The 12,492-nt window shown below is 40.8% G+C and overlaps 1 protein-coding gene across 6 annotated transcripts in view; it reads left to right on the forward strand.

Moving 5' to 3' along the window:
* Positions 1–12,492, forward strand: part of Unc5d (unc-5 netrin receptor D) — a 510,504-nt gene that overhangs the window by 452,819 nt on the left and 45,193 nt on the right. For all 6 annotated transcript variants that reach the window (XM_035452950.1, XM_035452951.1, XM_035452952.1 and 3 more), the window contains one exon: positions 1,473–1,557. In XM_035452950.1, coding sequence (XP_035308841.1) covers positions 1,473–1,557 — 85 coding nt within the window. The remainder of the gene's footprint in view (positions 1–1,472; positions 1,558–12,492) is intronic.

The raw sequence follows: 12,492 nt of genomic DNA on the forward strand, positions 1-12,492 counted from the left end.
AATCCTTTGCATACATTTTCATACTGCTGATAGGTTTGTTCGATGTCTACTGAGTTTCTACAGATAAATCTTAGTATTTCTTTGTAATCACAACATAGAGGCGCTAAAGAAAAGGCAATAGAAAGACAAAGGTCAAACTAAGATAAGGCTGAATACCTAGGGCATAGGTTCTAAGTAACATATGAACATCCTGAATATCCCAAGTTACAGTCTGTTCAGTATCAGGAAGGGATACCGATAATGAAGACCATGCCATTTGGCAGTTACAATTAAGGAAGAATAGCAAATGGCAGGGGTATCTGATTGGAAGTCCACAGCATGTCAACTACAGTTATCCTACTGTTGACGTGAAGGTGCAGAATGTAAATGTATCTTCTTACTGAAAAGCCGTGAACAGGATTTTAATGAGCCCCATGCTTACTTCTAGTGAGATATTGATGATTTCTAGTATGTTACTGAATAATGATGTACAGGTAAATCACAAATGAGTGGATTCTCAGTAAGTCTCACATTCCTTGACTCTGCTGCTGCTGGCACACAGAAAGAAGAAGCTTGTCAACAGCAACCTGTAAGCTTACGCTGCAATTATCTATAACAAAGGGAATAAGGGTGAAAGCTGCATGATTCCAAACATAGGAGGATGCCCAGAGATTTTGTTTTGTGTGATGATGCTCTTACTATTTCTCTAGTTCATTTCTTTTTATAAAGGAAAAATAAATTAAAGAGAATACCAGCTTTTTCCAGATGTCTCTGTTGGTTCACAGTAAAGTGTTTTCTTCATAACCATAAATAGGAAATTGGGGACATTTCAGATGCATTGGTGTGGCTTCACCATGACATAGACTTGGGCATGGTTAAGTCACTGTCACCCCTTTGATGCTTCTTAGCTGCTGTTTACAAATTTAAAGTCACATCAATTGCACATTGACCCAGAAGATTCCAAAACATGTCAGATACATGGTACTTTTCCTAATTCCTTTGAAAAAGATGTGGTAATTCACAAAGTGTATTCCTTAATTTACTTCTAGATGTTGATTGTAAGACAATTTCATTCCAAGTTCAAGCAAAGCATTAACTTACCCATAATCTCAGACACCTTTTCTGGAAATAAGAACAAGATATATAACTACATTTTTTTAAGTTTGGAGAAAGTTAATTGGTAGACTAATAAAGTCTTATTGGCTCGGGTATATTTGGTAGTATCTGGCCTTAGGACAGCCAGTCTTTTAAGGGAACTGAATAATGCTGGCAAGATTTCAGGTAAAAATGAACATTGAATATGCTCTCTTTTGGCTGTTGATATAGAGCAAGGTCTTCCTCATGCTTTTTAGAGGTCTTCAAGGTTTGTTATTTATAAAATCATAAATCAGCAGGGGAAAATCCTTTGTGTGGACATCTATAAGGTGCCCAAATAGCATGTTTCAAGATAATTGGGATATCTCTGAATGACCTCTTGGCTTCTTCTGTCTTAGGGGTGAGTCTGCTCATACCTCATGGCGCCATCCCAGAGGAGAATTCTTGGGAGATTTATATGTCAATCAACCAAGGTGAACCAAGGTGAGAGACCTAGAAAGCTAGCATATTAATCATACCTTGAATATCCAGTGGGACTTCTAAAGAAAATCTGAATTTATTGTTCAAATGAGACAAGGAAGTCTGAGGATGAAGCAGTGACTATAAAGGAAAGAGCAGTCCTGCATTACATCTTAAGGTTATTGGCATCTAAACTGAGGGCACCAAGTGAGCAACAATAGAAAGCTGCATAAGCAGGAACTATGCTTAAACTGCCCCACAGTCTCCCCTGCCAACAAAATAAAATTACTTTTGCAAGTGCTACTTGGTGCAAAGCACTGTGTGGAGTCAACAAATGATGAAATCATAACTCTTTAGGTTCATCAGAAGACCTGCTCCTTACAAGCTGGGAGACAGTTTCTTAGACAATTTTCTAAGGGTAGGAAAAAAATGTGGTCTTCGATAGTTTCCAGGTCTGACAAATTTCAACAGCATTAAATTCAATTACAAGAACAAATACAAATCTTGTCACATACTCTTTTTAATGAAAGTAGTTGGTTATTTTTTTTTTACTGCGACTATAATATTTGCAGAAATGTTGCCTTCTTTCACAGAATATAAAGCTAGCTACTCTTTAGAAAGCAATTTGTCTCATAAACTGGATACATACCTCTGGCACTTTTAGTCATAACATCTTGGTTATTTTAAAATAGATTTTTCTGTTGTTGTTGTTAGTATGGAATACATGAAAGAAAAACACCGAAAAGAAAAAAGAGCCAGAGAAACAGATGGTTGAAACAGATTTTTGATAGTGATTTATACAGAAGGGTTCCCAGTGGTTCTAACTAGCTATTCTATGGGGTTTAAGAAGAATGCAAGACAATTTTCTGCTAGCTGGATATTGGTAACTCTCTCAAGGGATTTAGGTGTAGCTGTGCTCTGATGGGCACTTATATCATATCTTCAGTTGTGGAGAAATCGGTTCTGGACCTACACCTTGCCAAGGTGTTGGTGGCTCAAGGAACTGCAGCTGAAAGCTCTTGGAAACAGACTCAGAGAAGTTAGCTTTGTTTTGGCATCCAATACCAGGCTTCAAACCAGGTATTCAAGAATGCTAAGCAAGTGCATACCCAATGAGCTGCATCCCCAGCACAAAGAACACAGAGATCCTTGAAGAGTTTCCACACGATCTCAGATAAGTTAGCTACTTAGAATGAGGTACCTGTCTGCTACCTGTATGCTTTTAAATTTGTAATCCCCTAAAAGTCAAGTGGAGTCATCCTTCAGCATCCACAGAGGATTGCTTCCAGGACCCTACAAAGACACCAAAATCCCAAGATACTCAAGGGTCACAGTATATGCATTTAACCTATGCACATCATGCTTTCCATCACCTGTAAATTACTGATAATTCCCGATGCCATATTGTCCCAAGATTAAAACTCTTCCCATGTTCAGTACAGATGGTATATTCCTGATCTGAGGTTTATTGTCTACAAATGTGGAAGGTGAGATTCCAGAGTACTTACTGAATAAGGTAGAACCAGTCAAACTTCCCTGAGTCGTGGGCTTCTGCCAACTCCATCTTCCCCATCCTTTCCCTTCATTGTAATCGATCTTCTGACTCTCAGCTTCTTCCCTTCAAACCCATCCCCAAAGTCCTCCACCTCATTATATGAGAGCCTGCCTAGGGATGATTCACAGTTTTCCAAGATATCTAATTTATAGCTCACTTCCATGCCTATCTGTTTCTGGAAGCTCTCTCTTCTTAAGAGGTCAGAAAAGGAAATGTGCCAACAAGCATCAACTATATGAAGACTTAAAATGATCAAAAATATTGGAGAGGAATGATTACATTGGAACCCTGCAATTTTAAGATGAGAGGGAAAACTGCCTATGAACTTCCAGAATCTAATAGCCTTGAATGCAGGTTGACTTAATGAGGTCACTCTGTGTGGGCTACCTTTTGCTTTTTAAGTTCCATGAGAACCAATTGGACTTGTTCTTCTGTATCTAGACTATGTTTTTTACTGCTATCTAGAGGCGTGGATATAGATAGGAATGGTTTCTCTAAGATTTTACATCTGTGAGCTATGTGTTTTCCTATCTATTGGACTGCAGGAATATAGAATGGCAAAAAGCACATGTTCCTATTGTAACCTGCCAATGTTTCCTGTATGCTGTGTCCTGATGGAGTGGTCACTCTGGGCTGCAGGCTGTTCTACTTCCTTGGCAATCCTCACTCCCCTTTGAGTGACATTGAACTATTTGCTAAATGCTAAAAGTAGGAAATGCCTTTCTGCTTCCTTTTTTGTTTGTTTGTTTGTTCGTTTGTTAAGCTGGGATGAATTTTTCTGTCTAAGCCAAGAAGCTGCTTTAGATCTGTGTTCTTTAGCTTTTAATCTTCTGACTAATCAGAAAAAGGCCATTGTAGCGTCTTCCTTTGTAATATCACTTGAAAACCCATTTTCATTTTATTCCATCCATCTGTCAGCTTGAACTTGCTTCTAAATCCAGCACAGAGCAGGGGTGTACTGCCCCGCTTCATTTCATCCCATCCCTTCTGCTTTGGGGTGTGAGAATTGGATTTATTGATGCTACAACTTCCCTACACAGAATACAGCAGGATCTTACAATCATCTTTATGCTATATTTAGATGTGTACCTACCATGCCTTCCACCTTACCATGCATTTCTATTACCCCTCTGTCAGTGTCATCCCCAGTGTAGAATTCTGACAAGATTACTCTAAGCTTGCTGCCTGGTTTCTATGGTTGTGTATAGGGAATTAAAGACACAAAACAGCCCTTCTATTAAAGGAATCTCACATGACTCTACTCTCATACTTTGTGTGTATGCGTGTGTGTGTGTGTGTGTGTGTGTGTGTGTGTGTGTGTGTGTGTGTTGGTGTATGCATGTGTGATTTATGTGCATATGTGTCTGGGATGATGGTTTGGTAGACAGCAGGTGATGAGGGTTACAGCAACAGCTGATGACTCACATATAAACTGTAAGCTGAGGCAGAAATGAGGATAACAGGATGATTTTGAAGCCCCTAAGCCTGCCTACCTCTGCTGCCACTACTGCCTGATAATACAAGGTGATAAACCTTCTCCACAAAGGTCACACCTTCGAATCCTTCCCCCAAGAGGTACATCAACTGGGGAACAAGTATTCAAAGGTGTCTATAGGGGCCATTCTTTTTCAAACTAGCACATCCCTCAGAAAGTTTCAGGGTTGAAGCATTTCTAATTTGGGGTTTTCAGGTTAGGAGTATTCACTGTGTAGAATTGCACTAAAAAAGAGTCCTAGAAATGATGAAAATAGAGTAGGTACTTAATGCATCATAAGGACAGACTTAAAGACAAGGAGGAATTGGGGGGGTGGCTTTCTGAAGATTTCACCGAGTCCTGTCTGAAACAGATGAGAAAGGGGACTTAGAGGTATCTTTCGCTCTAGGGAACTTTCCTGATGGCTGTACATGGAGGGGTGTGTGTGTGTGTGTGTGTGTGTGTGTGTGTGTGTGTGTGTGTGTGTGCTCCTGCGTGGGTGCAAGGGGATAGTCTTACAGAGTGGCTAGACCTAAAGGTTTGTCCCTAGTTAAAGTCACTCTGGCCTCAGCACTGCTTTACATGTCTTTCTTCCAACTACACTGCAACCATGCTGCAGATGGGTAACTAGCTTCATGCAGCATCCCATTCACAAACCAGGATGGAATGACCTCAGGAACAGGGACTAGAGTGGTCCCTAGAAAGTGAATGGCAGCAATATTGGGCCTTCTGATGATCAGCCTCTGGTTTCCAGATGGAGGATGCACATCGCCTTGCCCACAGGCAAGACTTAGTGGCTCTGTGCACATGGGACTCAAGCACTGGGTCTCAGATAAGCTCACCTCAGTTTCTACATTGTCATTCAAAATGTTTGGGCTGAGATTTTCAGTGGTTGGTTTTGTTTTATGTTTTTTCAGGTATCATTGGTGTGGAGGAAGTAGATTTCATCCTTTATAGATTAACCCATTTCTAAACATTTTATAAAAGTTTAATTCAGGTATCCAAATAAAAGGATTCCATGCTGTGGCCCTTTCCGACCACCCTACAATAAGAACATTGTATGTCACATTAGACCACTCCTCCTCACCCAGCTCTCTGCAGCCCACCCCACCAATGGCTAGAGAGTAGAGAACTGGACCAGAAAATTATTATGGGGAGCTTTCTTCTGAGAAGCAATAAAATGAAACCAAAGGCAAACATTCATTTCTTTTTCCAATTACACTGTCATGTGGATAACCCAGACCAAATGCTTAGAACAGCACTGGAAATGTAAGTGATCTTGCTGACGGCTTTACAAAAGGACAAATATTTTGGCATTTGGGTGCAGCACAGATGGGATATTTCAACCATTTTGTTTCCTATGAATATATATATATATATATATATATATATATATGTGTGTGTGTGTGTGTGTGTGTGTGTGTGTGTGTGTGTGTGTGTGTGTGTGTGTGTTGATATAGTCTACCTAATAGGCACAAAGTTTGGGAAGGTAGAAATCTAGATCATTTGGAACACTTTTTAAAAGATGCATAGATAGTGGGTATTGGTTTTAATAGCAGAGTGTGAAATGACATCAAACGCTAAGAAGGCAGAAGGATCTCTGGAATTCTGAGAAAGAAAGATGGACTTTCTTTCCCAAGATAAGCTTCTGTCATACTATTAACAGCTTTACAAATGTGTGTAGGTATGTGTGTGTTTTTGGCTACTTTGGATTCAAACTCACATAAAGCTATGTCTCTGTTTATAGGGGGAAATAAAACAGAAACATCTCATGGCAAAATGCTGTGGACGTGTAGAATAGTTTCCACGATTGCTGTTGTGAAAGCAGTTCAGTCAGTAATTATGAAGCATACAGTGTGTTCAGTACTATAGACCAAGGAGAGTTTATGAAAGCATAGATAGGAGGTGGAAGAGAAAGGTTCTAGTTATGCAACACAGAAGTATTTGGGACCCAGTGGGTTTGTTGGGTTTGTTTGTTTGTTTCTCCTGTAGCTGAGGAACTTATAGGGCTCAGAAGCTGATTAGAAGGTTATTGTCAACTACCCCAACATTTGATTTCAGAGATTAGCCACTCATAATATCAAGGCCAGTTCCCTACTTTCCTGTACCCTAACTCATCTAGTGCACCCCAAAACCCCTCCCATACATTCAAATTGTCTCCTCCTTTCCTGTTGAAACAAGAATGCACTAAGAGAGACAGAAAAAAAAACACATTTTAGAGAAACATAATCTCCAAAATATTTTTTCTTGCACTCTCCAAAGACCCAAGGGAATTGGCTATAAAATTAAAATTATTTATAGGGAAATGGCATTGATAGCTGTTCTCATTGCATACCAGTTTCTTTACCAGTTCCAAGCTACTAGGATCCAAGGGAAACCCTTTGGGAATACAGGACAGGCAGCTCTCCTAGTTTGCTCTCTATTGCTGTGACAAAGATCATATCCAAAAGCAAATTGGGGAAGAAAGTTTTTTCTGTATTACAACTCTCAGGTCACTGTCGATTATTGCGGGACGTCAGGGCAGGGACTGAAACCAAGACCATAGTGGAACATTGCTTACTGGTTGCTACCCCTGGCTTGCTCAGCTCGTTTTCCCTGTACCATCCAGGATCACCTTGCCCAGGTATGGCACTGCCCTCAGTAAGCCAGGTCCTCCCACATCTATCATTAATCAAGACTTGCCTACCAGTAATTTAATGGAAACATTTTCTTAATTGAGATTCCTCTTCCCAGATAATTATAGCTTATGTCAATTTGACACAAAAAGTAACCAGGACAGTTGCAAAGCCAAGGGAAGAGGGATAATTCCCAGGCCCCATATTCCCAAGAAGTGAGATGAACCCTGACTCTGAGATGAAGGCCACAGCTTTACCAGGCCACTGCAGTGTTCTCAGAGGAGCTGCAGCCAATAGGGGCCACAGGAGATCGTTGGTGCTTACAGACAACTGTTGGCAAGATGGTCATACACACCCACTGTCACTATGAGGTTTTAAAACCACTGCTCATCTAGCTCATCAACAATGGGCCCAGTAATGATTCTTGTCTTTAAAACCATTGTAAGTCAGCTAAGAAAACCATCACAACCTTGCCACAGATGATTAAATAAAAAGATGTATGTTCTCTGTTTCCTTCCTACGAGAACAGATAGGGCATAGGTTTGTAGAAATCCATGGGGACAGTATCTCCCTTTCTATGCAGACAAAGTGTCAGAGAGGCCTTCTGCTGCATATACTCACTGTTAAATTGTCCCTGAAAATGGCCTCACAGAAACACGCAAGGAGAACTGTTCCTCACTAATCACCTATGTATTTCTTAATGCCATCAAGTTGACAATCAAAAATGCCCATCACACATGTGTTCAAGGTGTTTGTACACATGCACAGATGTAGACATAATTGCTGTGCATCTTAAAATCAAAGCAAAGTAAAATCCTAAAGGAGGAAGGATGGGGAGGGATATATAAATGTGAATTCTACCTCCAGTTGATTTGATGGTAAGGACTGATGAGGCTTTAGATTTGGGAAACCTGGCATGGGTCACTTTCACAGGCCTCAACTACTGCCTCATCTTCATTGCCAAAGTGCAAGCCTGTATCATCCAAGTACCCTCCTTGTGGAGTTATTAGTAGTGTCTTTTTTCTCCCTCCAAACAGTGGCAGCTTGGACAATAAATTATAGTCTCTCTACAATTGAGTGTCATTGTTTCTAATCGTGAACATTTTTGATCCCCTTCACTAAAATCTACATTGGAGTCAAGAGAGAGGGATAAGAGAGACCAGGGGAAAGTGTGTGTGTGTGTGTGTGTAGAGATGAAAGGGTTGAAGATATTTCCCAGAACTCTGGCTTGGGACAGGATGATTATTTAGCAGAGAGAGATGTACCAGCTGAAGGTCACCTCAGAGTTTCTGACAACAGTTGCTCTAGGAACAACTTTGGATGTCTTTCCAGGGAATAAGCATAGCTCTTTGCCTTACAGCAAAATATGAAAGGAGAGAGAGACAGAAAGAGAGAGAGAGAAAGAGAGAATAAAATCTATAAAGGATAAAGTGTAGAACTAAACTCAAACATAATCATGGCAGCAGCAGGGGTTGGGGTTGAAGGACTAACCTAGTAAAGTGAAACTTTGGTTCATACTCAGGGCCAGAAGGTATGGCAGGATTCTGAATTACTAGCATGAGGTAAGGATCTGGGGAACATAAACTGCTTCCCTGCTCCATTCAAGGTGAAATATCCTGCCTTTCTAGGTAAGAATCTGCCTGCTATCATGGAGCTAACTGAAACATACTAATGACAAGCAGCACTTGTCAAGGTTTTATTGCCAACTTAGGCATTGACATTGCATGAAAAGTAAAGAATTGTCAGAGAAGAAATGACATGGTAGACTGAGGGGAGTACAGAAATTCAAACTGCTTGGGCTCTAGTTAGTCCTGTCAAGAGCCAGGGTAACCGTGAGCAAATCACTCTCTTTCTCTAGACCTAAAATGTTACATATTGTTTGCTCTTTTGTGATTTGGATGAAGATAATACAACAACTTCCTATATAAGAAGTCCAGTGAAAACTGTAAAATACCACTTACTTATTCATCAACTTCCTTACTCATTATGTGGTGATACGAGTTCAAATCTAGAGCCTAGATTGTGCGATAGAAATGCTCTACCACTGAGCTACATCTCGAACATTCTTTTTATTTTTCATTTTGAGATAGGCTGTCACTAATTATCCAGATGGACCGTGAACCTATTCTGTAGACCAAGTATACTTTGATTTTAAATGATCTTGCCTTAGCCTCAATAGTAGCTGGTACTGCATACATATACTGCCAGGAAGACCCAGTTCTGATTTATGCGTATGTGTTGAGTTCATATGTATACATGTTCCTGTGTATGTGTGTATATGTATACATATATGTCATTGCATGTCAAGCCCAGACATCAATACTTGGTGTCTTTTTCATTTGTTCACTGCCTTGTTTTTTGAAACAGTATCTCTCATGGAACCCAGAAGCTCACTAATTCTGCTAGCCAGGCTATCCTATAAGCTCCTGGCATCTTCATGACTCTAACTCCTTAGTTTTGAGATTACAGGTTAATGCCATTATACCTAGTTTTTTTTTTTTTAACATGCGTGCTTTGGATCTGATCTCAAGTTCTCATGCTTGCACAGTAAGAATTTAACTGACTAAAACCACCACCTCCACCTACAGCCCTAAGTTTTTTATTGCATAAACAACAGATGTTCTCTGGTTGCTTTAGTTGTCTGCATTATACCACCACACTTCTGGGCTTTTTTCCACTTCAATTACATTGAAAATATTAGTAGTTCACTCTCAAGGCCCTTATAAAAATAAAATAAATTCCCTCCAATGCTTTCAAGCTTACCACCATTTCTAATGATTCTCCAGTCTGTCCCTTATACCTCGGAAGTCTACTGTATGATTCCAAACAGTGGAATCCTGGTGCACTGACATTTGGACTAGAAGATGAGGGACTACTCTGGCAGGACAGGTGGCTTGGGTCACCTTGAACATGCTGAATCCCTGTTCGCTCCGAGGCTTTCTTTGCTTGCCAGTGATAGATGAAAATGAATAACTGTCCTTGGTCCTCTTTGCTCAGGGCTCACTGGGTTTGAATTCACTGTGTTGCTTTAATGAGTTTCAGAACACTGTTACTGGATGCATCAAATGGATGGCATGTCCCTATCCTTTCTGAGAGATTTGGCATTAATTAACTCTACAATGAGGCTAGGGAACCACTGAGGAAAGGTGATCCCTAAGTAACATAACAGAACAGGACTCTGCCAGTACTGGAGGAGCAAATTGCTGCCATTTGGGAGCTCTATTCATTCTTTTCGGCTACCTTCCCATGCGTTGTAATAAAAGGAGCAATTTATCAAATAGTATCTTAATGGACTAGAGGGGTTAATGCACCTTTAGTGGAAGATTATACTCTTTTCCCCAGTAAAATCAAGATGAGTTTTTTTCATGAAGTCATTTATATTGGAATATAATGCCAAAACGAAGTACAGAAAAAAGGTGAAAAAGAGAGAAAAATTCATACATCAATTGTCATTTTAAGATTTGCTTCTTTTCAGGAAAGACTGTCCCCCAAAATCCAGCCCTCCTTTCTTTTCTACTTCACACCCCCTCAGCCTACATGCACACCTTAATACAAATTGCCATCATTTTAATCAAAGTGCATTTGAAGCCCAAGTGAGCTCACAATGGGAAGTGATTAGAGTGGTCCAGGGGAGTCTTTAATTAAAGATGCCATTGACAAGATAACAATGGTTTTGAATGCTGTTAATAGAGCGAAGTGGAAAGTACATCTTAACTCAATAAGGGGAAAGTCACCGGTTCATGGGTTTGATTGCACATTGTGAGCATGCACCACATACTGTAATTATTTTTATTTGTATGGCCATCTCTTTTATTGCCCATGCTGGAAGTAGAAATAACCTGTCCTATTAAGATATTTAATATATATCATCCTTTCCACTTCACATAGTTATAGTCTAATAAAAATGCCAGGAGAAGACACTAGCTCTCAGTAAGTCTACCTCCATGCTGTGACGACATCCACAGAGCCCTTGGAAGACATGAACCATCCAACCACTAGCCACCTGGGTACAGTCTTTAAGCTAAACCACCAGACCCCACCAAGTCCCCATAAGGTTACAGGTACACACGAGTACCTCTTTGTATAGTGTAGTAGAGCCTCCAGCAGCTGCAGCTTTGAAACCCTAATAATGAGCAACACCTTGGTTAGTTATGCCATACCTGGGTGCTAATGAAGGACACTAGCAGGAATAGAGGATGCCAACATACAAAATGGTTCAACCATAACAGAATGGCTCCCTGAAGATGCCTCATACTGCTTCCAGGACTTGGGCATGGTCTTTCCTGTGTCAAGGGATTCCTCTGATGTGAATAACGTTAATGAGTTGAGAAGCACAGATACTCCAAACTATAAAGGAGAGTACAATGAAGGAAGGGTCTTAAGAAGGCAGGAATGGTTGGGCGTTGGTTGTACACGCCTTTAATCCCAGCGCTCAGGAGGCAGAGGCAGGCAGATCTCTGTGAGTTCGAGGCCAGCCTGGTCTCCAGAGTGAGTGCCAGGATAGGCTCCAAAGCTACACAGAGAAACCCTGTCTTGAAAAGAAGAAGAAGAAGGAGGAGGAGGAGGAGGAGGAGAGAGGAAGAGGAAGAGGAGGAGGATGAGGAGGAGGATGAGGAGGAGGAGGAGGAGGAGGAGGAGGAGGAGGAGGAGGAGGAGGCAGGAATGACAGAATCAGGGGGATCTGAGACTGTCTTGCTGCTGGCTAACAGATGGAAGGAGAGGCCTTGCCTCAAGACATACCAGAACCCTACAGCTGTAAAAGGCCAAGAAATCCTTTAGCTTAATGGGATCTCTACTATTGAGACCTGTTAGAAAAGCTTGTTTTAAGCCAATTTGTTTGTGCTATAGAAATAATGGAACAAAAACCCAAATTTAACCACTGTACAAACCCTAATATTCTATCTTCCCAAGGCTTTCTCTGGTGTGACAACTCTTGTGCCAGAATTTGCTTACAACCCCAGGTTTAGGGATGAGGTAATTAGTTCAGACATTCAGCGCATGAAGCCCTGGCATCTAATCACTAGAGTTTCCTAAAATAAAATTCCAGACTCGAAAAATATGCCCCACAGAACAACTCCCTCCCACCACTACCCCACACAAAATACCAACGCACATACACTCACACACACACACACACACAGCACTAATAAGGTAGTAGATTCCCTTCCCAATTCTGCCTCAAAGTTGACACGTGACATTGGCTTTGTCTCCTCTCTCACCCAGAAGCATCCCTGCATCTAAGCATGGAAGACACTGGATCTGATTTCTCCATAGGTCTTCCCTGACTAAAATGAAATAAGATTCACATTTCCTCC

This window comes from Cricetulus griseus, assembly GCF_003668045.3.
Source record: "Cricetulus griseus strain 17A/GY chromosome 1 unlocalized genomic scaffold, alternate assembly CriGri-PICRH-1.0 chr1_1, whole genome shotgun sequence".
In the NCBI taxonomy this organism is placed as follows: Eukaryota; Metazoa; Chordata; class Mammalia; order Rodentia; family Cricetidae; genus Cricetulus; species Cricetulus griseus.